This window comes from Dermochelys coriacea, chromosome 7, assembly GCF_009764565.3.
Source record: "Dermochelys coriacea isolate rDerCor1 chromosome 7, rDerCor1.pri.v4, whole genome shotgun sequence".
NCBI lineage: Eukaryota > Metazoa > Chordata > Testudines > Dermochelyidae > Dermochelys > Dermochelys coriacea.
Window position 1 is genome coordinate 119,372,479 of NC_050074.1, and position 24,813 is coordinate 119,397,291.

At 44.2% G+C, this 24,813-nt stretch overlaps 1 protein-coding gene across 2 annotated transcripts in view; it reads left to right on the forward strand.

Moving 5' to 3' along the window:
* The window catches only part of SORCS1 (sortilin related VPS10 domain containing receptor 1), a 444,317-nt gene that overhangs the window by 411,418 nt on the left and 8,086 nt on the right, over nt 1-24,813 (forward strand). For both annotated transcript variants that reach the window (XM_043518946.1, XM_038411260.2), the window contains exons 23-24: nt 8,068-8,199; nt 20,636-20,735. In XM_043518946.1, the coding sequence (XP_043374881.1) occupies nt 8,068-8,199; nt 20,636-20,735 (232 nt within the window). The remainder of the gene's footprint in view (nt 1-8,067; nt 8,200-20,635; nt 20,736-24,813) is intronic.

Below are 24,813 nucleotides of genomic sequence, written 5' to 3' on the forward strand. Positions count from 1 at the left end.
CTTAAAGACTAACATATTTATAACAAATAAATTTGTTAGTCTCTAAGGTGCCACAAGTACTCCTTTTCTTTTTGCGAATACAGACTAACACGGCTGCTACTCTGAAACCTGTCAATATGCTAGTGTAAAAATTCTGTAGAAATGTTATGATTCTCTACTAAATACTCCTGGCTTTTTCTCTATGTTGGATTATGATGTTCCTAATTTGGGATTATCCCAATATAACTTTATTTATCATGATAATTCACACCATTGGTCCCTCGACCGTTAGTCCCATCCCTTCCAGCAATGTCTAGTACTTGATGCTGCAGAGGAAGGTGAAAATGCATTTAGCTAATTATCTGAAACATTACATGGGGAAAATTCCTTCCTGTTCACTGCAGGTGATCTCTTAATACCCTGGAGCATGAGCACTGATAGTCCTTGTCTAAGCCTCTTAGGTGATTATGCACACATCAGCGGATGCTCTAGATACAAGGCCTGTCTTCATAGGAGTTCTACAATGTATGAAACTAACTGTGGGACCCTCTCTGCTTTTTTTTTTTCTCTGCCCAGATTCTCTTTTTCAGCATTAAAAGTAAATCTTGTCAAACGTATTGTTTTCCTGGCCAGGGAGAGGGTCCTACATTTTCACCTTCCCCTCCTCAACATATTTCCCAATTTATGTGGCTTCACTCTAGCATTCTATCCAGAAGTGACAGTACCTGCAAGAAAACACATACCAGCAGTAGCAAGATGGCAGGGTCACTACAGGCTGCCCTATGGCTGATGCCTGGTAGTGTGGGTCATTAATCAGACAGGTTACCTTAGCTCAGCAACAGAAAATCATTCGGACTCCAGTTCCCTCCCTTCCCCCTCGTCTTTCCCGCCGGGAAGCAGGTGTTGCAAGCCATAGCCCCTATGGAGAGTGGGTAGAAAATCTGGAATCTTAGCGCAAATTAATGTTTTGGGGATTTTGAGCTACAGTCTTTTGGGTGCAGTGTCCTCACTACAGGTGGAGCTCTGTGCACTGCTGATATCTGCTGTGCTGCAGTGTTTTGATTATTTTAAATGTGACCTACAAAATCCAGTGTCTGGAAATGTAAAAAAACCTCCTAAGATTATGAAATCCTCTGTCAGGTGCTGTTGGCAGCAACAAGGCTGGATTCAATATTTTCTTGGAGGGGAGGCTCTTAAAATTACAAAACAAAACCATCTTGAGCTTCCAACCAGAAGTCTGGGAAAACGAAACCAGTGGCTGTCAACCTTTCCAGACTACTGTACCCCTTTCAGGAGTCTGATTTGTCTGGCGTACCCCAAGTTTCACCTCACTTAAAAACTAGTTGCTTACAAAATCAGACTTAAAAATACAGAAGTGTCACAGCACACTATTACTGAAAACTTGCTTACGTTCTCATTTTTATCATGGAATAAATCACTTGGGATATAAATATTATATTTGCATTACAATGTATTGCATATAGAGCAATATAAACAAGTCATTGTCCATATGAAATTTTAATTTATACTGACTTAGCTAGTGCTTTTTATGCAGCTTGTTGTAAAACTAGGCAAATATGTAGATGAGTTGATGTAGCCCCTGGAAGACTTCTGCGTACCCCTGGTTGAGAACCACTTAACTAAACCCTACCCTGGGTCCCTGCAAGGCTACATCTACACTGTGAGCTAGCGGTGTGATTTCCCCTGCTCATGTACACATCATCTTGCTATGCTGCTCTCTCTATATATAGATATATATGTAGGGCTAGTTCTAATCAAGCTGTGTAGACAAGCAGAGGAATCACACCCCTAGCTCACTGTGTAGACCTAGTCTAAGAGGCAACACTTTCCCACTCGCAAGTTCGGAATCCGTTTGTAACAAAAGAAAACTTTTATCTAAGGGGAGGAGAAACAACAGCATTAATTGGGGAAACACCTTATCGGTGGCTTGAAAGTATGCAAACAGTAAGTAAACCCTCACCCCCATGGTATGTTGGGCAGTAATCCTTTGCCTGTTTTCTACCTTGCGTAAAAGTCCAATGGATGATTCTCCCCTTTCCCTTCACTGCACCACGCTTACTGTTTGTTGGTTGGGGTCAGCAAAGTCCTTAGAGTCCAATTGTAGGTTCAGGTGGATTCTATGGCGGGCCGGGGGGTGGCAGTCAGTTAATGCTTCCACTCCTGCTGCTATGCCTTTAGCTGCAATGCTGTGTTCTGAGGTTTCTATCACCTAGCCCAGTTCTTGGTGATTTCACTGGGTTGTGCGGAACCTCACGCCATCTCTGTGTTCTTTCACTGCAACACTGTCCCCACACCAGGTCTAAGACTCAGCCCGCTTGACCAATGTATTGGCAATTTCAGTTCACTGAGAAGAAACACAGACTCTCAGTTGAGTCTGTTCAGCTCTGTCTTAAAATGCTGGAAGGCTCACGCTACAGGATTAAAAATGGCAGTGTAGACATTCCCACTTGGGTTGGAGCTCAGGCTCTGAAACCCCCCTTCTCACTGGATTTCAGAACCCAGGCTCCAGCCTGAACATGAACATCTATAGGTCACCAGAATGACCAATCAGTTAGTTGACCTGGGCTCTGAAACATGCTGCCATATTTTTTGCTGTGTAGACAGACCCAAATACTGTTTTAAACAGAGTCTGCAACCCCCATCCTCAACACAATTGGATGTGGCATTATTACCCCAGGCTTAGTGAGCAAAGTTAAAATTAGGGTGACCCCTTCAATCAGGCCATATATTGCACAGTTCTGCTCTCCTTTAGTTATTCAATAAAGATAACAAAATTTCATTAGCCCTGCATACAATACTTAAGTAAATTTTAATCAAAACCAGCCAAAATGGATCACTTTGGCAAAAAAGGTGTATGTAGTCATCACCTAGATAAAGTAGGCATGTCTATGCAAATGCAGTCTACTCCTGAGGTCTTTTGGAAGAGAGAGCTCATTCAGACCACTGACTTAGAATTAAAATGTGTGCATTGGTTAATTCCCCATAAGCAGGAGGTAGGGGAAACAATTCAGCAATCTGCAGCTGCCCTTTTCTTAGATTCATAGATTCATAGATACTAAGGTCAGAAGGGACCATTCTGATCATCTAGTCCGACCTCCTGCACAGCGCAGGCCACAGAATCTCACCCACCCACTCCTACAAAAAATCTCACCTATGTCTGAGCTATTGAAGTCCTTAAATCGTGGTTTAAAGACTTCAAGGAGCAGAGAAGCCTCCCTCAAGTCATCCATGCCCCATGCTACAGAGGAAGGCGAAAAACCTCCAGGGCCTCTCCAATCTGCCCTGGAGGAAAATTCCTTCCCGACCCCAAATATGGCAATCAGCTAAACCCTGAGCATATGGGCAAGATTCACCAGCCAGATACTACAGAAAATTCTTTCCTGGGTAACTCAGATCCCATCCATTTAATATCCCATCTCAGGGGATTAGTCCTATTTACCCTGAATATTTAAAGATCAATTACTTACCAAAATCCCATTATCCCATCATACCATCTCCTCCATAAACTTATCGAGTAGAATCTTAAAACCAGATAGATCTTTTGCCCCCACTGCTTCCCTTGGAAGGCTATTCCAAAACTTCACTCCTCTGATGGTTAGAAACCTTCGTCTAATTTCAAGTCTAAACTTCCTGGTGGCCAGTTTATACCCATTTGTTCTTGTGTCCACATTGGTGCTGAGCTGAAATAATTCCTATCCCTCTCCTGTATTTATCCCTCTGATATATTTATAGAGGGCAATCATATCTCCCCTCAACCTTCTTTTAGTTAGGCTAAACAAGCCAAGCTCCTTAAGTCTCTTTTCATAAGACAAGTTTTCCGTTCCTCGGATCATCCTAGTAGCCCTTCTCTGTACCTGCTCCAGTTTGAATTCATCCTTTTAAAACATGGGAGACCAGAACTGCACACAGTATTCTAGGTGAGGTCTCACCAGTGCCTTGTATAATGGTATTAAAACCTCCTTATCCCTACTGGAAATGCTTCTCCTGATGCATCCCAAAACCGCATTAGCTTTTTTCACAGCCATATCACATTGGCAGCTCATAGTCATCCTATGATCAACCAATACTCCAAGGTCCTTCTCCTCTTCCGTTACTTCGAATTGATGCGTCCCCAACTTATAACTAAAATTCATGTTATTAATCCCTAAATGCATAACCTTACACTTCTCACTATTAAATTTCATCCTATTACTATTACTCCAGTTTACAAAGTCATCCAGATCCTCCAGTATAATATCCTGATCTTTCTCTGAATTGGCAATACCTCCCAGCTTTGTATCATCTGCAAACTTTATTAGCATACTCCCACTTTTTGTGCCAAGGTCAGTAATAAAAAGATTAAATGAGATTGGTCCCAAAACTGATCCCTGAGGAACTCCACTGGTATCCTCCCTCCAACCTGACAGTTCGCTTTTCAGTAGGACCCGTTGCAGTCTCCCCTTTAACCAATTCCTTATCCACCTTTTGATGTTCATATTGATCCCCAACTTCTCCAATTTAACTAATAATCCCCCATGTGGCACGGTATCAGATGCCTTACTGAAATCTAGGTAAATTAGATCCACTGCATTTCCTTTATCTAAAAAATCTGTTACTTTTTCAAAAAAGGAGATTAGGTTGGTTTGGCACGATCTACCTTTTGTAAAACCATGTTGTATTTTGTCCCATTTACTTACCATTGACTTCAATGTCCTTAACTAATTTCTCCTTCAAATTTTTTTCCAGGACCTTGCATACTACAGATGTCAAACTAAGTGGCCTGTAGTTACCCGGATCACTCTTTTTTCCTTTCTTAAAAATAGGAACTATATTAGCAATTCTCCAATCATTCGGTACTACTCCTGAGTTTACAGATTCATTAAAAATTCTTGCTAATGGGCTTGCAATTTCAGGTGCCAATTCCTTTAATATTCTTGGATGAAGATTATCTGGGCCCCCCGATTTAGTCCCATTAAGCTGTTTGAGTTTTGCTTCTACCTCAGATATGGTAATATCTACCTCCATATCCTCATTCCCATTTGTCATGCTACTATTATCCCTAAGATCCTCTTTAGCCTTATTAAAGACTGAGGCAAAGTATTTGTTTAGATATTGGGCCATGCCTAGATTATCCTTAACCTCCACTCCATCCTCAGTGTTTAGCGGCCCTTCTTCTTTCTTAGTTTTCTTCTTATTTATATGGCTATAGAACCTTTTACTATTGGTTTTAATTATTTGTTATAAATATGTTAGTCTCTAAAGTGCCACAAGTACTCATTTTCTTTTTACATTAGCATATGGAACTCTATAGTAAGGATATAATCATCTATTGACATTTCTAGGTTGGTATAAAAATGTAAAACAAGGTCCAACTCTACTCGACTTTTAGCCTGTCTCACTTTATCCCTACATGTTCTGACCTCAATTAGGTAGCTTTCCTTGCTGATCCCTCCCATCTTCCAGTCCCTGTATGCTTTCTGCTTCTTCTTAATCACCTCTCTAAGATGCTTGCTCATCCAGCTTGATCTACAACTCCTTCCTATGATTTTTTTCCCCTTTCTTGGGATACAGGCTTCCGATAGCTTCTGCAGATTTGATTTAAAGAAATCCCAGGCCTCCTCTACCTTTAGATCCATAAGTTCTTCAGTCCAATCCACTTCCCTAACTAATTTCCTTAATTTTTGAAAGTCAGCCCTTTTGAAATCAAAAACTCTAGTTGCAGATTTATTTTTGTTAATCCTTCCATTTAGTTTGAACTGAATTAGCTCATGATCACTTGAGCCAAGATTATCCCCTACAACCATTTCTTCTATGAGGTCCTCGCTACTCACCAAAATTAAATCTAAAATGGCATCCCCTCTAGTCGGTTCAGCAACTACTTGATGAAGGAATCCATCAGCTATTGCATCTAGGAAAATCTGAGCCCTATTATTATTACTAGCACTGGTCCTCCAGTCTATATCTGGAAAGTTAAAGTCTCTTCTTGTTCCACAGCTGCCTGAAATTCAGACTGGCCCCGGGTTGTCAGCCCATTCTCTGAACAGTGACACCATCAAGGGTTTTGTTAGTGCATCGGTAACAGTCATTGAACCTTAGTGTGAAATAATAACTGAGAAGGGCCCAACACAAAAGTGTCCATCCCTGGCGCTGGGTGGGCTCAAGGCTAAAACAGGTGGTGTCTCACAAGATTTTAACCCAACATGGCAAAAATCTCACCAGATAAGACTTCGGAAGCATCCAAAGGAGAAAATAGGCTCCATCCGTTCATGAATCTGGCCCAGAAGCTGAACTTTATGAAATTTCCACATGTTCATAAGTGCCTTGAAGGCTGGCTCCGCACATCAGCTGGACGAGACAGCCTGATCCCCCTGCAGGCTGGCTCTGCGCTCCAGTGAGATGGGACTAACCAATCTGCATTCCCCCCCCCCCCCACACACACACACACTGGCTGGCTCCATGTTCTAGGGAGAAGGCCCGACCTTCCATGGGCTGGCATGGGACAGCTCAAAGACCCCTCCCACTCCTGAGTCAGCTCCACTTTCCAAGGTTATGCCCCCACAAGGTACCCTAGTCCCCCCGACAAGCCAACACTACATTCCATCAGGACAGAACAGGCCGACCTCCCCGGTGGGACAGCTCTATGCTACAAGACTCTGACCCCAGAGGCCAGCTCTGTGCTCGGTCATGGTTCTGTGGGTGGTTTGGTTGTGCCAGCACCAGTGGAGCTCAAGCTGGTGCATCATTCAGAGCAAACACACAGCTGTATTTTACAGGAGCTAAACAATAAAGGTAAGGGCTATCTTTGAAGGTAATTGTCGTGCTCAGAGGAAGGGTAGTCCCATGTCCCATATTTCAGGATGTGCACATATCACCTCTGAGTGCTGGGAGAGAATTCCCTTCATCCCTCCATCCCCTTGATGCTCCCCCACTGTGCATTTACTGAGCAACTAAAGAGGTACCCTTTAGGTTATTTTCATCTTCATCTCAAGCATCACTTGCTGATACTGCCAGAAGCAGGAAACCAGACTTCATAGCCCTATTGTCTGATCTGGCATGGCAAACCCTATGTCCCTCCCCTTTTTGTCTGCATAAATCATACCCGTATCATGAACAGAGACCACCAAACTGGGCATTTGTGTCTGTGACTGCCTGATGCACACCCACCGCAATCAGCTAGGTAGGGGTGCAAGTGCTCAGGTTTACCCTGACAACTGCATGCAACAAAGTGCAGGCACTAATTTTTGGGCATAGCATGCCTAGGAGGAAGGGAGGTCACCCGTTTGAAAATGTACCCCACAATGTCAAAGCAAGGTCTCTGGTCTACTTCCCAAAGCAACCTGCGCTTATCAAATTGGCAATATTGATTAAATATAGAGACTGTCACTGTACATGGATCCCTGCTGTTTCATTGCAGTTTGGTTGATCTTGTTTTGCAAGGTAAATCCCCAAACCCAGAGGATAACGAATTACTCTGGGCAGGTAATTCAATTTGCTGACTCAAGTTAAAGGGCCTGGTTTTGATCCACTGACAGTGGAGTTGCGGCTGATTCACACCAGTGTGAGATCCAAATGAGGCCCTACATCTTTTCCTGACACCTTTTACTGGTTGTTGAGAGAGAGAACAATGGTGTTCAATGGGATTGCAATAATAAATGCACAATTACGTTTCTCACCTGCCCACGTCAGGAGACCGAGACAGTCAACCCTGCCGGAGGGAACAATGAGGGGAAATGAGTTTGTTTGCACTCTGCCTCATTACCAAAGCTCTAATTATTTCAGCATCTCTAGAACATGCTGCACTGGACAGGCACAGTGGGAGGTGCTCTGGGTCAGCACTGCAGAGTTACTCAGCACCTGCCTTTAGTAGGTCTGGTTATAATCAGTGCCGCTGGGGGCTCACGTACCATATTGAAGAGCATGGTATGAAAGCTCAGACAGAACAAGAGTACAATAGAATGCGGCCCCCCCCAACTTTCACCATCACCGGCAGATACCTACTTGTATGTACAGTGGTGCTTTAACGCATCAATCTTCGGCATTCCGGACTATCACTACAATTCACCTGTTGCTGTTTGTCTACATAACCAGGCAACAAGTATTTCAAGCAAACATATCCTGGTCGCAGTCCTGTCTGGTTTGCCCACATCCGCTGAGCTCTTCATTTTACCATATCACGGGGCCACGGGAGAAAACAAAAGAACAGCAGAAGACCTAGAACAGGTATTGTTTCCGTTCTGTGCGGGTCGGCGGTGGGAAGGGCAGCAGGGAAAAGATTTCCAGTGCAGGCCTGAAAAAATAACTAAGGTGTGGTTACATTCAAGCCATTGGGATCAAAACCATCGTCTTGGGCCAGGCTAAGTCCTTGTTGCTTTGCCCCAGCAGTGAAAAAGGGAGATGAAGCTGCCCTAATGGCACAGCTGGGGTCTCCTGTGCAAACAGCAGCTGGGGACATGCAGCAGGGAATCTCCCAGTGATGTAAAGTTGGCAGAAATCCACATCACCTCCTAGATGGCATTCCAAGGTGGGTGGGGATGGGAGCGGGCATGGCTGGGATCCCTAGAGAACTGTTCCTGCTGACAGGAGTTAGAGCAGCCCTGGGAGGAGCACAGCTGGTGAGGCATGCAGGGAGCCTGGCCAGGCAGTGGAAAATAGAAGCAGCTGGTGAAACTTGACAGTTCATAGATGCATCGATTTTTAAGGTTGGAAGGACCATCAGATCATGCACTCTGATCTCCTGCGTAACACAGGCCAGCGAATTAGATAGTGTGGAATGTTCCGTCTCCATGAGGCTAAAATACGTTAAAACCAATCCGAGGCATAACTTGCTCAGGGTTTTATTTCAAAATGTGAAATGTGGCTGGTCTGCGAGGTATTATTGCTGTGTCTGTTTGCACAGGAGTGGGTGCCAAGTCTGGCCTGGACAGGACTTGAAGGTGCCTTATCCCCTGTATTAGGGCCCAGTCCCTGGCATTGTTGAGTTCCTGGATGGCAAAGGGGCCCAGCACCCCTCAGGATTTGCCGACTGGTCCATGGAATGAATAAACTAATTCTTCCTCCTGGCAGCTAAATCAACCTTATTTTTCCCCTCCCTTTCTGTTAATTTGCAGTCTTTACCCAGAGTGGCCTGGAACTTTTTCCCACCAGTTAAATCAGTCTCTTGCAATGCTTTGAAAAACCTCTGTTAATCACACCCTGTTACCAAGGCTCAGAACTACCTGGCCACCTACATTCTCATGCTTACCCTTGCTCAGCCTCCATCTTCCTTAACAAACTACTAATTTTTTCCCTGTGCAATTAATAAACATCCAGGAAGGAGATTTACTACCCCGCAATCCCTCCCCTCCCATTTTCCACTCTAAATTGGAAAGGAAGGCAATGCATAGACTGTGACCCAGCTCCCCTCTGTCACTCTGCTGCTTATTGTATTCTAGAAATCATTGTATCTATATATATTTTTTCCCTGGTAATCCCGAAATTTCCATGGTCGTAAAGAAAAAAAACATTGGCATGCTGTCATAAGCCTTTTCAGGGGAGAGGAGGTACGCCGGCAACATCTCTGCTATTCATCCTGTGGGGGTCAAATTGTAATCTTTCCCGTTATAGAAATCATTGCCAATTCATAGCCAGCCATTTCCTATTGAGCTGCATCTTCGCTGCTTCCCACCTGGATGATCGAACATGTATCTTATTTTGTGGGAGCAGATATAACTCCTCTTCCCTAGTTGGTCATAAAATTGGCATTTTGTTTTCAGTGTGAACTGTTTGATGCAGGCTCAGTGTGTCTCACTTAGCATTCAGAGCTCCTGAGACTTCCTCTAATACTTTAAAAAGAACAGGAGGACTTGTGGCACCTTAGAGACTAAAACATTTATTTGAGCATAAGCTTTCATGAGCTACAGCTCACTCACGAAAGCTTATGCTCAAATAAATTTGTTAGTCTCTAAGGTGCCACAAGTCCTCCTTTTCTTTTTACGAATACAGACTAACACAGCTGCTACTCTGAAACCTAATACGGTACAGAATCACAGGTCCTCTGCTGCCCCTGGTTGTTATGAGAGCCTGCATGGTGTCAACCTGCATCTAAACCCCTGTGGCACCATTTGGATTGTCCCCGAGTTCATTTCTGAACATCGTATGCTGATGTTTTCTGATGCTGGCCTAATTTGCTCCCTTAGTACTTTACATGCTTCATTCTCTTTATACTACAGATCTTCTGCTTTCATTTACAGGAGCTTTCTGAATGCACAACTTAAAATTCAAATGCTCAGCTTCAAAATAGGGGATAAATGGCTAGGCAGTAGTACTGCTGGAAAGGATCTGGGGGTTATAGTGGATCACAAATTGAATATGAGGCAACAATGTGACACAGTTGCTGAAAAGGCTAAGATCATTCTGGGTTGTATTAGGAGTGTTGTGTGTAAGAGTGTGTAGGAGTGTTGTGTGTACATGGGAGGTAATTGTCCTGCTCTCCTTGGCCCTGGTGAGGCCTCAGCTGAAGTGCTGTCTCCAGTTCTGGGTGCCAGCCTTTAAGAAAGATGTGAAGAAATTGGAGACAGTCCAGAAGAGAGCAACAAAAATTATGAAAGGTTTAGAAAACCTGATGTAGCCTTTTATCTTCTTTAAAGTGAATTTTGTAATGTTGGATTACACCATCATGGATTCGGCTCTGGTGGCTACAGTTCCAAGCTCAACAGAGTGAAAGTTATCTCTGCTACTTGCTTCAGATTTAGAATCTCTAGAAACCCATAGGTTTCAGAGTAGCAGCCGTGTTAGTCTGTATTCGCAAAAAGAAAAGGAGTACTTGTGGCACCTTAGAGACTAACAAATTTATTAGAGCATAAGCTTTCGTGAGCATCCGATGAAGTGAGCTGTAGCTCACGAAAGCTTATGCTCTAATAAATTTGTTAGTCTCTAAAGTGCCACAAGTACTCCTTTTCTTTTTAGAAACCCATAAAGACCAAGGATAGTGACCACTAGGACATTTACAAGTACAAGGTCTAGTCTGTTTTACAAGTTTTATTCAAGTTACAATTAAAGTTATGATTACCCAAGCATATAGAAATTCTATAAAACCTATGCACAAGTTATACATATAGACATACTCACATCTTAATGATATTCTTAAGGTCTAATGCCTGCCTTGCCAATTGATCATCAGTAGAGGGATGGTTCCTGCTGGAGTTTTCCCTCAGGAGCTAAATTTTCCTAATCTGGACACCCTCTTTTTATAATGGGATTCTGACTATATCTCATTAGCATTTATGCCCACAGTGCAGCTTGCGAGTTAGGGCATGTGTTTGAAAAATGGGACTACAGGGTATCTTGTAAGCAGAAAATTACTTTTACTGCTAATTTTGCACAGTGTCCCCCCGTTGCTACATCTTTTCCCGTAATCTTGTGGCAAAGGGTCATTCTTTGGTCACTTACTTATATCAAGCATTTTTTAAGCCTATGTTCTAGTATGGCTAAGCTAAAATCTTACAGGCCCCAACCTGTAGGCCTTGCATGTCATCCCTACTTATTTAGATACAGTGATGAGCTGCCAAAATCTTAACAACTGGTTCCCTCCTCACCCCACGAGCGGGTCGTTACCCACCCCTGCTCCCCGGGACTCCTGCCCCATCCAACCCCCCGCATTCCTTGACACCCCCCTCCCGTGGACATCCACCCCGTCTCCTGACTGCCCCCAGAACTGGGCAGGAGGGTCTCATGGGCCACCGTAGTGGGTGCCCACCCCTAAGAGCCAGAGGCACCTGCCGGGGGGCAAGGTGGGGAGTCCCGGAGGTGCTTACCTGGGGCAGCTCCCAGGAAGCATCCAGCAGGTCCCTCTGGCTCCTAGGGGCGGGGGAGCGTAGCTACGGGGGGAGCAGGGGGAGCGGCCGCTCCCCCCACTGATCACATCAAAAGTGGCACCTTAGGCGCCGACTTCCTGGGTGCTCCGGGGCTGGAGCCCCCATGGGGAGAATTTGCTGGGTGCAGCGGGGAGCTGCCGGTGGGGGCTCTGCACCCACCAAATTTTCCCTTTGGGTGCTCCAGGGCTGGAGCACCCACGGAGTTGGTACCTAAGGCGCCACTTTTGGCCGGTTAAATTTCGAAGCCCTTTTAGAACCGGTTCTCACTCGCGGAACAACCGGTTCTAAAAGGGCTTCTAAATTTAACAACCAGTTCTAGCGAACCGGTGTGAACCGGCTCCAGCTCACCACTGCTTAGACACCCAATACATAATTATTCCTTGTAACTATAGATCAATCTTATACTTCTCTAATCCTACAACTTAACTCTATTTAGCATACAGTGATTGTATATGACATAATATGTTAGTTAATCATAGCCTCACACAATAAAGGAGAAATAAACTAAAATCATTGGCTACACTGACCTCTGAGGAAAGGTAATAAAACTGGGCATGTTTAGTCTTGAGAAAAGAAGACGGAGGGGGGACCTGAGAAGTTAGGGGCTGTTATAAAGAGAACAGGGATCTGCAGCAAAGGAGATTTAGGTTCAATATTTGGAAAAAACTTTCTAACTAGAAGGATAGTTAACCGCTGGAATAGGCTTTCAAGGGAAGCCATGGAGTTCTCATCATTAGACAACATTTGTCAGGGATGGTACTTGGTCCTGCGTCAACGCAGGGCACTGGACTGGATGACCAGGTCCTTTCCAGTGTGTGTGTGTGTGTGTGTGAGAGAGAGAGAGAGAGAGCACCATCTATTTATTTCTTCAAAGGAGCTCTCTGAACTCTGAAGTAATGTAGGATGTAGTGAGTTCAATCCTTGAGGGGGGCATTTAGGGACCTGGGGCAAAAATTGGGGATTTGTCCTGCTTTGAGCAGGGGGTTGGACTAGATGACCTCCTGAGGTCCCTTCCAACCCTGATATTCTATGATTCTATGCAGATCAGGGTCCCATTGTGCTAGGTTCTGTACAGACACAGAGTGAGAGACACTCCCTGCCCTGAAGAGCTTGCATTCTAAAGAGACAGGACAGAAAGGGATGTGGTTCAAGATATGAATGTTCCTCTTCAGGAACAGCACTTCCCTCAGTTCACAGGAACTGGAAAATGATGCTCATTCTAAACAAAGTGAAGCTGCCCAGGCCAATTGCACTGTCTAAGCTTAATGAAATGCAACAAGCAAACAGCATGTATTCACACCTGCCAAGCCTGATGAGTGCGATCCTCCCCTTGCAACATGCAGCAGGTTGCAGCTACTGCACCACCTGGCTGGTGATGACCACTGAGCCCAGGAATTCAGAGCAGAAAACTCTCTCCTGTGATCTCAATGTCCAGCGGCTAGTGCCCAGGTAGTCTGCAGGACGAGAAAGCAGCCTGATTTGAACATGGGAAGGACAGGGGCAGGTTAGGGTGACAGAGCTGCTGGGGAGGAAGGGAAAGGGCATTAGGAGGAGAGATGTCTTATGGGCCATACACTGCTTGACAGAGACAATATGTCTCTTCTCAGGCTTCCCCTTAGAATGGTGCATTTGTCACTCTTGTTGCAGCAGCCCAGGGCTGGGGGAGAGGTGCCTTCACCCACAGTAGCTCCGGGGCCGGAGGAGAGGCCCTTCTCAGCGGCCGCAGCAGCTCTGGAGCTGGGTCTAGGGGAGAGGTGCCTCTCCCTGGCCGCAACAGCTCCAGAGCCAGGGGAGAGGCATGTCTCACCAGCCACGGCATTTCTGGAGCGGGGGCTGGGAGACAGGCACTTCTTGCTGGCCCCGGCAGCGTCAGGACTGGGGGAAAGGTGCCTCTCCCCAGCCGCAGCAGTGCCAGGGCAGGGGCACTTCTCACCAGCCACAGCAGCTCTGGGGCCAGGTGGGGGGGGAGAGGTGCCTCTTCCCCCTGCACGCCTGTGCTGCCCTTGATAGCCTGCTGCATAGACGCGCAGCTTAGAGGGAACTTAGGTCAATACTGCAGATGACATGGGATCACTGGCAATGACAATGCCAGCCTACAATCAGCACCCAAACAGGATCAACATGTTGCAGCTCTGTCTGGTCTCATACAGCTAAAGAGACAGAAGATGGGCTGGATGACAGAATAGCCAATGTGCAATAATGAATTGGGAGGATGAAAGAGCATTGGCCAACGCTGCACGCTCCACCTGGGAAACAAAGGGGAATGAGGGGGGTGCCGACAGCTAACCCTTACCATGTGTGTGTGTCCTGTGCTCCTTCCCACTAATCCATCTCCAGTTCTACCTCATCTCCATGGCAAAGGGCCCTTTTTCATCTGTGATTATTGTTTATCTGCCTCTATTTTCCATCCCCTCCTAATAGATTTCTCAGCAAAATATCAGGGGTTATTTGCAATATTCGCCTTCTTACAGTTCTATCATATTCCAAAGTGCCCATCCTGACCGTGTCCAGGCAGCCAGGGCTTGATTACACTGGAATGCGTTACCTAGGGAGGTGGTAGAATCTCCTTCCTTAGAGGTTTTTAAGGTCAGGCTTGACAAAGCCCTGGCTAGGATGATTTAACTGGGACTTGGTCCTGCTTTGAGCAGGGGGTTTGGACTAGATGACCTTCTGGGGTCCCTTCCAACCCTGATATTCTATGATTCTATGATTCTATGATTTTCAGAGGCACTGAGCATTGGCAAATTGAATAGAAGGCACCTCTGAAAATCAGCCCCCCCACACAGAATTAAAGATCCACATTAACTGCAGTCTGTATGGATGCTAGTCAGAGATTTGCTTGCACACACATCTGTGCTGGCAGCCCTGAGGACACTCAGAGATGTTTGCAGTCACTTTTTGAAATATATGACCACGAAATTCACCAGAAGTGCTTGTAAAAGGACTTTATCTCTCCACGCTCCTTGAGTAGCTGCTGTTGCAAAGAGGTGGGCTTTTTTTCTCTTCTCTTCAGGGTCACTTGTCTGTGCAAAATGATGACAAGTTGTTTTTCAGCCTTGGTGAAGGCTTGTATGCCCTAGAGGTGATCTCAAATTTACTCTCTTGCCATAATGCCCAGATGTCTCTCAAGATCACCTATTGCCCCTGTGAATACCAGCCTCTCTCTTTTTCCCAGGCTCAACTTTTGGCCCTGTGTCAAGAACATCCTATGATTCTCAAGTTCGCCTCTTATCCCAGTGCATTTTTCCATCCGAGGTGCAGCTATAGTATTAGTGTTCAGGACTTCTCAAGTTCACCTAGGGCCACTGATGGCCTGCATTGTCCCAGTGCAACAATACAGTATCCCTTGGGATCATCTCTGTTGTGTTGTCAAGACAGCAATTGGTATTAATAATACCTTGCACTTACATCACATCTTTCATTAAGGAATCTCAAAGCAATTTACAAAGCCTCATATCACCACACATAAATTAGCCTAGTATGATTATGCTCATGTTAGTGATGGGGAAAGTGAGGTACCAAAACACGACGTGACCCAGCCCAAGTTACAGAGAGTCTGTAGCAGAGCTGAAAGCAGATTCCTGTTGTCTTGACTCCCACACCACTCTTCTAAGCACTAGACCAAATTCCTTCCCACCAACGTCTGTTTAATTCTTTCTTTAGTTGTTTACTGATTCATCCAGTGAATTGAAAAAGTCTTAACAAATCATATGCTATGTACTAGTTGCAAATCCTGCACAAAATCCATGGAAACATTTAGATCCTCAGTTCAAGTATCTCGATGTCAGCTCCACTGACATTAAAGGTTTCAGAGTAGCAGCCGTGTTAGTCTGTATTCTCAAAAAGAAAAGGAGGACTTGTGGCACCTTAGAGACTAACAAATTTATTTGAGCATTTATCTGTAGCTCACAAAAGCTTATGCTCAAATAAATTTGTTAGTCTCCAAGGTGCCACAAGTCCTCCTTTTCTTTTTGAGAATACAGACTAACACGGCTGCTACTCTAAAACCTGTCATTATGCAAGGCAATGAATTTAGCCGCATGGAGTGGAAATTTATCAACTTCATGAAAAAACTCGTACATATACTGACATTAAAGGGATTGTGCCAGTTTAGACCAGTCGAGGATGTAACTCCAAATTCTTGATACCCAGTATTTAGATCTATTTGTAGAAACATGACCTTTTAGAGTCTTGTAGTTCAGTTCTTACCCAGTCCTCACTAAGAAAACTCCAAGAGAAGCCAAATTATTATGTTTTTTTCTGTGGGTACATTGGAAACTCTTTTTTCACCACCTGTCTTTTAGTATTATTCATTTTATGTTCTTTGATGAAAGAATGATTTCTTTTACGGAATTATCTTTGCACTTCATGCTTAATTCTGCAAGTGAAGCAGATAAAAGCCAATGAGGCTCAGTTAAGAACCCAAACGAATTCTGAACGCTAATTATTTTCAGAGGACAGATTCTTGAAGATTATAAATTAGGAGTTCGTTATTCTGAGAAGCTTCACCTTCAGTTTAGTTAGTTATGTATCCTAAGGGCAAAGGATGTAGAAGGACATTTTTTTTAGGCTTATCATTTCCCCAAATAAGGATATGTATGTTAAACTGGTCAGAAAAGGGTAGGCCTCTCTGAACTAGACACAGTCACTTTGAAGTTGCCTCACCTACCTTTCCAGCAAAACACATCCCTAGCACTGTTCCACCCAGGAGATAGAAAAGAGGACACAAGACCCTCAATGTGATTCTCACTGAAATCAAAAGTGTCTTTCCATTGACTTCATTGGGAATTGGCTCAAACTTCAAATGTGGAATTTCCTCAAAAGCACAATGGGTTGAAATCCAGGTCAACCACTTCTAGAGTCTGGAGTTATGCCAGGTTTAGGATCAGATATCCATGTGACCCATCCAGGAAAGATGTTAGTGCTTTATGCTGAAAGAAAGAAACCCCCATTTACCAAAGCCATGGCCGGCTTTGGATACCTTTGCTCACACAGAGCAATAGTGTACTCCAGAAGTCCCACTGATTCTATACAAGGAGTAAGGTACTACTCAGAGCCTCTGAGTAGGGCTACTAGAATCTATGAAGAGGTGCCCAGTTCTAATTGAGGTTATTTCTGTTGCTTCATGCTATGAAGCGCTTGCTTCTTCTAGCCTTGTATTAGGCCGCAAATACTGGCTCATAAAATATGGATATTTCCATATCCTTAATTATTTTAGTCATTTTTAGAAGTTTCTAAAATGTATTGGTTATCATTTCTCCCTTCCTCTGACCCCTGTGCAGTTGGAACTACTTAGGAAGCCTGCTTTTACATACATGAAAAACAGTGGCAATAAAAAACCAAAAACTTTCTAAAATATTTCTAAATGAGTTCCCCTCTCCCTCAGTTATGAGCGAGATTTTCAAAGCTCGGTAATGGACTTAGATATCTAATGCCGATGTGAACTGAGCCTCCATATTGCTCAGACGGCTTTGAATTTCTCAGAGTGTGTTATCAGATCTCCTTATCCTTATGCAGATTGTTCAGAGCTGGAAAGAGCTATGAACAGGAAACCTTTTGTAATGCATAAAAGCAAGTTTTATTGGTCCTGCAAAACCCACGAGCTATTTTTCAGCACCACCTACTGGCATTTTACTATTAACTAACTGTTTACATACAGACATCTCTCATTTACACAGCATTCCTGGAACAGAGATGATTTCTTAAGACTCACCTTTGCTGCAATGCCTACAAAGCCCAGCCTGCTGTTGAGGGCTAAAGGGGGTGATGATCTGTGACTGTCCCGTTTCTCCTCGCTTCCTCTCCTCCATACTTCTATTAACTCCCTCATTCCTGCCATTCCTGTCCATCCTATCTCAGCCTCAATTAAATCCCCATCCTTTGTCTTTCTAGACTGCAAGTCCTCCAGGATAGGGATTATCTCTGAGTATGTCTGCACTGCACCTGGGAGGCGTGGTTCCCAGCACGGGCAGACAGATTCAAGCTAGCACACTAACAATACCCATGTGGATGCTGCAGTACGGGCAGCGGCTCAGGCTAACCACCTGAACTCAGACCACGGGTGCTTTCATTCTGCCTCAGTAAGGACAGACGCCAGGTCTCTGTGTTCCCTTTCCCCATCTGTGTTTGGAACAAAGATGTGCAGTAGGATCATGCTGCCCGAGGCAACGCTCTAGCAATCTAGAGCTCCGATCTGCACTGCAGGATGGGCAAGTAAGAACAAAACCAAGGGTGGGCAGCTATGGTTGAGGAATCAAAGCCGACACCTGCAGGATCCACAAATCCAAAGTCTGGCTAAGAAAGCCTCTGTTCAGGTGACCTCTAGTTCATTCATCTCCAGCTGTCCATGGAAGCAATGATCATCACTGTGCTTGTAAGTCCAGGAAAAGAGGCCGTGCTTGGCTGCTCACATCCCTTGTGTGCCGTGAGGCTTCCACAACAGCCCTGGCCTCATAACGCTTTGCCTGTTCTGCAGGAAGAGGGCTTCTTTTATACAGGAATTCAGTGTTCTCCAGGGTGTGCAGCAGGAAAAGTGGAATTGTAATGGTTCTGGACTGTACTTGTGCCAGGCAAACACTCAGGGGCATTCTCATACCTGAGCTGATCCGTGCCAGATTCTGATCCTCCTCCATCCTCTGCCCATATCACTGACTAAACCATTCCCTGCCAGCAAGTCAGTAGCCACATTCTCCTTCTTGGAGTACCATTGCTCAGTCATAGTGGCTGCACATTACATGTATCTTTAGCAGGACTGAGACTTGCACAATTCCCACCTCCACAACTTCTCTTCCCACTCAACACTGCTGGAGGCATCAGAGATAACATCAGAGATAACATAATAGGTCTGTTATGATATTTGCTACAGCTTGCATGAAAACTACACCATGGTCAATCTCTGCCAGGCCTGGGCTCAAATTGTAAAGGACAAAGAACAACCTTACAAGGATGAGAGGATGGCTACTAGGTCACTGCTGGGGCTAGTTGGAGCTTGCCTCATGCTATGTCTGTTACTGCCACAAGCCATTAATGCCCATAGTTTTAGAGCATTTCCATCAATATCTAGCCTACTTGAGTGCTTAAAGATCAGTGTAACTTGTGCTCCATTCGCGTACTGGGGTGCATCTCCTCTCTAACCATGCTGTTTGGAGCTAAGCAATTCAGTCACCTCCACAGCATCTGCAAATGAATCTTGACAAGCTTCATGTTATTTATTTTTCTTCTTGATAGAAATATATTTATGACACATTCTGGTACCACTAACAAGATTTAAAAACATAAATGAGATAGATTTTTAAAAAGAAAAGGCCTATCATTAGCTGTTGCCAAATAGATATTGGATCAAGGGCACCGATTCAAGTGAGCAGTGGCCAAAATGAAATGTAGGATCCAATAGTATTGACAAAAATCATTAAGAATGTCAGAAAACCCAAAACTGATCAATCTCAAACCATGATGAGCAATAGTCAAAGAACACCTAACCACATCTCTGTAGAATTACTGAAATAGCCTAACTTGAGAAAAATCAGGAATGCAACAAAGATGGTCTAAAAATGATGGGCATGTATGTTTCCATGACAATTTTTTGTTAATCTTTGAAAAGGAATAAAGATTTATTTAAACCAAATTAGATTAAATAGTGGGCACAAATGTATAGCGCTTCCTGAATTTCACTTGGTTGTAAAAACCAACACTGTCATGTTGGGTTATTTTCAAGTTTTCCAACCACCTCTCCCCCACCACACCCTATCCCCCACTAATCTTGTGCATGTTAATAAAATGGAAAATTGTTCACTACCCTGAGAACTGATAGGATGGATGAAATATATGGAAAAACTGAGGCTGTAAGTATCCAAACAGAACATGCTGCAAAATTCTATATATCATTTACATGTACAATATTTTCATCCTCTCTGCCCTGTCTGTTTAAACAGTATACTTTTTGCGGCAGGGTCTAAATACTTATTATGAATATGTAAAGCACCTAACACAATGTGGCCCTGATCTCAGTTGAGAGCCTTTAGGAACTACTGGAATACAAACAATAATAATATATTCTAGAAAAAGAGTTACTGTAATCATCATCAAGAGCGTCACGGAAAGGAAAATCTGCCTCGCTGTGGTTCAGGAAAGCAATCTTCAAATAGAGTTCACGCCAAAGCCTGATTCTCCTGCTCTACAGGCATTGATCCTGGATGGGCTCCATGCCAGCAGAGTGGTGCTCAAATCCTGAAGTAGCATCTCGTCTCTGCCTTGTTCCCTGATGTGCGAGGAACCCTTGTCTGGTGGATCTCCATTGCCTTCAGCAGAGTTACACCAGGGTGATTCATAAATGCTGAGGTTAAAAGGGACTATCATGAAGCTTTAGTCTAACCTTCTGCATAGCACAGACCATTACGTTTGACCCACTGAATTTTAGCCTCTCTTTTTCTTAGCTTTGCTTGCGCTAATATTGCAGGGCACTCATTTGCTATTCTTGGGCTGGTACTGCAAACACGTATGTACATGAGTACTATTACTCATGTGAGCAGTCTCTTTGATGTCAATGGGACTACCTCTATGAGTAAGGTTGCTCATGTAACTTGTTGGTATCAGTAGCTACTAGTAGCACATAAATATCTGTACTGTCCTGACAGCTGTACCCAGCTGCTGTATCTTTTTTCTTTAGAAGGTACAGTAAATCTCTGTTGACTCGAACTTTGGACGTACTTTTTCTATGTAAAACCGCTGCTTTGTAGATGGCCCTGTTTCCTCTCTAGCCATGACCACATACAATTTACTAATGCTTTTTTCCCTGTTTCTTCCAGATTTCAGAAATATTGATCCACAAACTGAACCAAAACTTGGTCCAGTTTGAGCTGAAGCCTGGAGTTCGAGTCTTGGTCCATGTGGCCCATTTATCAGCAGGTCAGTGTTCACCCCCTCAAAGTCTTGCCCATTGTTGAGTAGCAAAATCTATTGTAAGTTCCTTGCTAACAGCACAGTGGGATCTACCAGCCATCGCACTTGAAATACTTTATATTTGTAGTAAGCATTCATAACTCTGGTGAAGGGGCATACATTACAGTGTCACACAAGTCTACATTTATCCATCATACGCCAAAGTTTTATTAGTGATTAGTGACAGCTAGTGCAACTGCATGCAATATCTCTGGGGACCGTGTTTTATTAAGTGTATGAATGGTTGATGTATCAATGTACGCCAGGGTGGGGGGGAGGGGAGGAAGGTAGTCACAGCTCCACCAGGACTAAGAACAGTGTCGGGTGATTCAGAGGAATCTCTCCGGTTATAAACATTTCCAGAGAGGTACCATCCACTGGGGAGACTTGGCATATTTAGTTGAAACTGGATTTCCCAAAGACCAACTGTCATAACCATACAGCTAAGGGTAGCCTAGAATTCCTCCTTACCTGTAAGGGGTTAAGAAGCTCTAATAACCTGTTTCAGAGTAGCAGCCATGTTAGTCTGTATTCACAAAAAGAAAAGGAGGACCTGTGGCACCTTAGAGACTAACACATTTATTTGAGCTTTGCATAATGACAAGTTTCAGAGTAGCAGCCATGTTAGTCTGTATTCGCAAAAAGAAAAGGAGTACTTGTGGCACCTTAGAGACTAACAAATTTATTTGAGCATAAGCTTTCGTGAGCTACAGCTCACTTCATCGGATGCATTCAGTGGAAAATACAGTGGGGAGATATATATAGATATATAGATATATAGATATATATAGATATATAGATATATATACATACAGAGAACATGAAACAATGGGTTTTATCATACACCCAGCTATCTTCAAGACACCACTGACTTCCTGAGGAAACTACAGTCTATTGGTGATCTTCCTAAAAACACCATCCTAGCCACTATGGATGTAGAAGCTCTTTCCACCAACATTCCACACAAAGATGGACTACAAGCCGTCAGGAACAGTATCCCCGGTAACGTCACGGCTAACCTGGTGGCTGAACTTTGTGACTTTGTCCTCACCCATAACTATTTCACATGTGGGGACAATGAATACCTTCAAATCAGCAGCAATGCTATGGGTACCCGCATGGCCCCACAGTATGCCAACATTTTTATGGCTGACTTAGAACAACGCTTCCTCAGCTCTCGTCCCCTAATGCCCCTACTCTACTTGCGCTACATTGATGACATCTTCATCATCTAGACCCATGGAAAAGAAGCCCATGAGGAATTCCACCATGATTTCAACAATTTCCATCCCACCATCAACCTCAGCCTGGACCAGTCCACACAAGAGATCCACTTCCTGGACACGACGGTGCTAATAAGCGATGGTCACATAAACACCACCCTATATCGGAAACCTACTGACCGCTATTCCTACCTACATGCCTCCAGCTTTCATCCAGACCACACCACACGATCCATTGTCTACAGCCAAGCTCTACGACATAACCGCATTTGCTCCAACCCCTCAGATAGAGACAAACACCTACAAGATCTCTATCATGCATTCCTACAACTACAATACCCACCTGCTGAAGTGAAGAAACAGATTGACAGATACAGAAGAGTACCCAGAAGTCACCTACTACAGGACAGGCCCAACAAAGAAAATAACAGAACGCCACTAGCCATCACCTTCAGCCCCCAACTAAAACCTTTCCAACGCATCATCAAGGATCTACAACCTATCCTGAAGGACGACCCATCACTCTCACAGATCTTGGGAGACAGGCCAGTCCTTGCTCACAGACAGCCCCCCAACCTGAAGCAAATACTCACCAGCAACCACACACCACCCAACAGAACCACTAACCCAGGAACCTATCCTTGCAACAAAGTCCGTTGCCAACTCTGTCCACATATCTATTCAAGGGACATCATCATAGGGCCTATTCACATCAGCCACACTATCAGAGGCTCGTTCACCTGCGCATCTACCAATGTGATGTATGCCATCATGTGCAAGCAATGCCCCTCTGCCATGTACATTGGTCAAACTGGACAGTCTCTAGGTAAAAGAATAAATGGACACAAATCAGACATCAAGAATTATAACATTCAAAAACCAGTCGGAGAACACTTCAATCTCTCCGGTCACTTGATTACAGATCTGAGAGTGGCTATCCTTCAACAAAAAAACTTCAAAAACAGACTCCAGCGAGAGACTGCTGAACTGGAATTAATTTGCAAACTGGATACAATTAACTTAGGCTTGAATAGAGACTGGGAGTGGATGGGTCATTACACAAAGTAAAACTATTTCCCCATGTTATTTCTCTCCCCCCATCCCCCACTGTTCCTCAGACATTCTTGTTAACTGCTGGAAATGGCCTACGTTGCTTGTCACCATGAAAGGTTTTCCTCCTTTCTCCTCCATCCTGCTCCCCCCGCTGGTGGCGGCTCATCTTAAGTGATCACTCTCCTTACAGTATGTATGATAAAACCCATTGTTTCATGTTCTCTGTGTGTGTATATAAATCTCCCCACTGTATTTTCCACCGAATGCATCCGATGAAGTGAGCTGTAGCTCACGAAAGCTTATGCTCAAATAAATTTGTTAGTCTCTAAGGTGCCACAAGTACTCCTTTTCAAATAACCTGGTTGGCACCTGACCAAAAGGACCAATGGGGAAAGAAGATACTTTCAAATCGGGGAGGGGGGAGGAGAGAAGGCTTTGTTTGTGCTCTTTGTTTTGTGTTCTCTGGGGAAGCAGAGAAGCATCAGGTCAGCAAAATTCCTTCACCTAAAATCATCCTAAAATGAGTCTCAATATTGCAAATGGAGTAAGTAAATAAGGCAAGCTTTGTTAGATTATCTTTTGTTTTTATCTTGTGAATTTTCTCTGTGCTATCAGGGATGTTTATCCCTGTTTTTTGTAATTTAAAGTTTTGCCTAGAGGGGAATCCTCTGTGTTTTGAAACTGATTACCCTGTAAAGTTACCTTCCATCCTGATTTTACAGAGGTGCTTCTTTTATTTTTTTTCCTTTATAATAAAGTTCTGTTTTTAAGACTCTGATTGGGGTTTTTAGTGTCCTAAGAATCCAAGGGTCTGGTCTGTGTTCCTCTGGTTTACCTATTTGGTTGGTAGATTATTCTCAAGCCTCCCCAGGAAAGGGGATGAAGGGGCTTGGGGGGGGGGATATTTTAGGGAAACAGGAACTCCAAGGGGTCCTTTTCCTGAATTTTTGTCTAACTCAGTTGGTGGTGGCAGCAGTAACCATCCAAGGACAAGGAAGGATTTCTTGCCTTGGGGAAGTTTTAACCTAAGCTGGTAGAAATAAGCTTAGTAGGTCTTTGATGCAGGTCCCCACAACTGTACCCTAGAGTTCAGAGTGGAGAAGGAACCCTGACACCAACAAAGGCTGTGTTTAAACTGACTCAGGGCCTTCTTTCTGATTCAGCAAATGGACAGTGTGAATGCTGCTGACTGGGTTGAAAAGGAAGTAGGGAAATAATTCTGGTGGGCAGATGAGATGTTGATCAGAAAAAACTAGAGTTAGAGAAGGGTGGGAAGCCTGGAATTGATTCAGAGAATCTAGCACCAGATTCAAAACCTCAAAACTAAGAGATCCAGGGAGGTGTCATGCAGGCAGGCCCCAGGAAACCTATCCTCTCCACAGAGCTTTCCCAATAGACGTCCATCCAAATGTGCACTATTCTTACTATAGTCAAGCCATTAAGGCTGCCACCTGTTTTGAATTTTGTTTTAGACCTTTAAGATCCACCTAGAGTAGGGCCATGATCTATCAATAGGGCATTAGGTATATGTACAGCACTGTAGCAATAACACACTGGCAATTCTGGTGGGCTTTTGTCACTTGGATGGATGCCCATGAGGTGAGGACAGTACCACCCAAATCATTCACACTTGTGACCTGAGCCAGGTCTGAAGGCCGGTAGCCACAAGTAGTGCTCCCCCAACTGCACCAGCTCGCCCTCTGTAATACCAGTCGCTCATCTGCAGTACTTTAAATCATCTGTAACGATGTTTTTGATTGGTGGCGTAT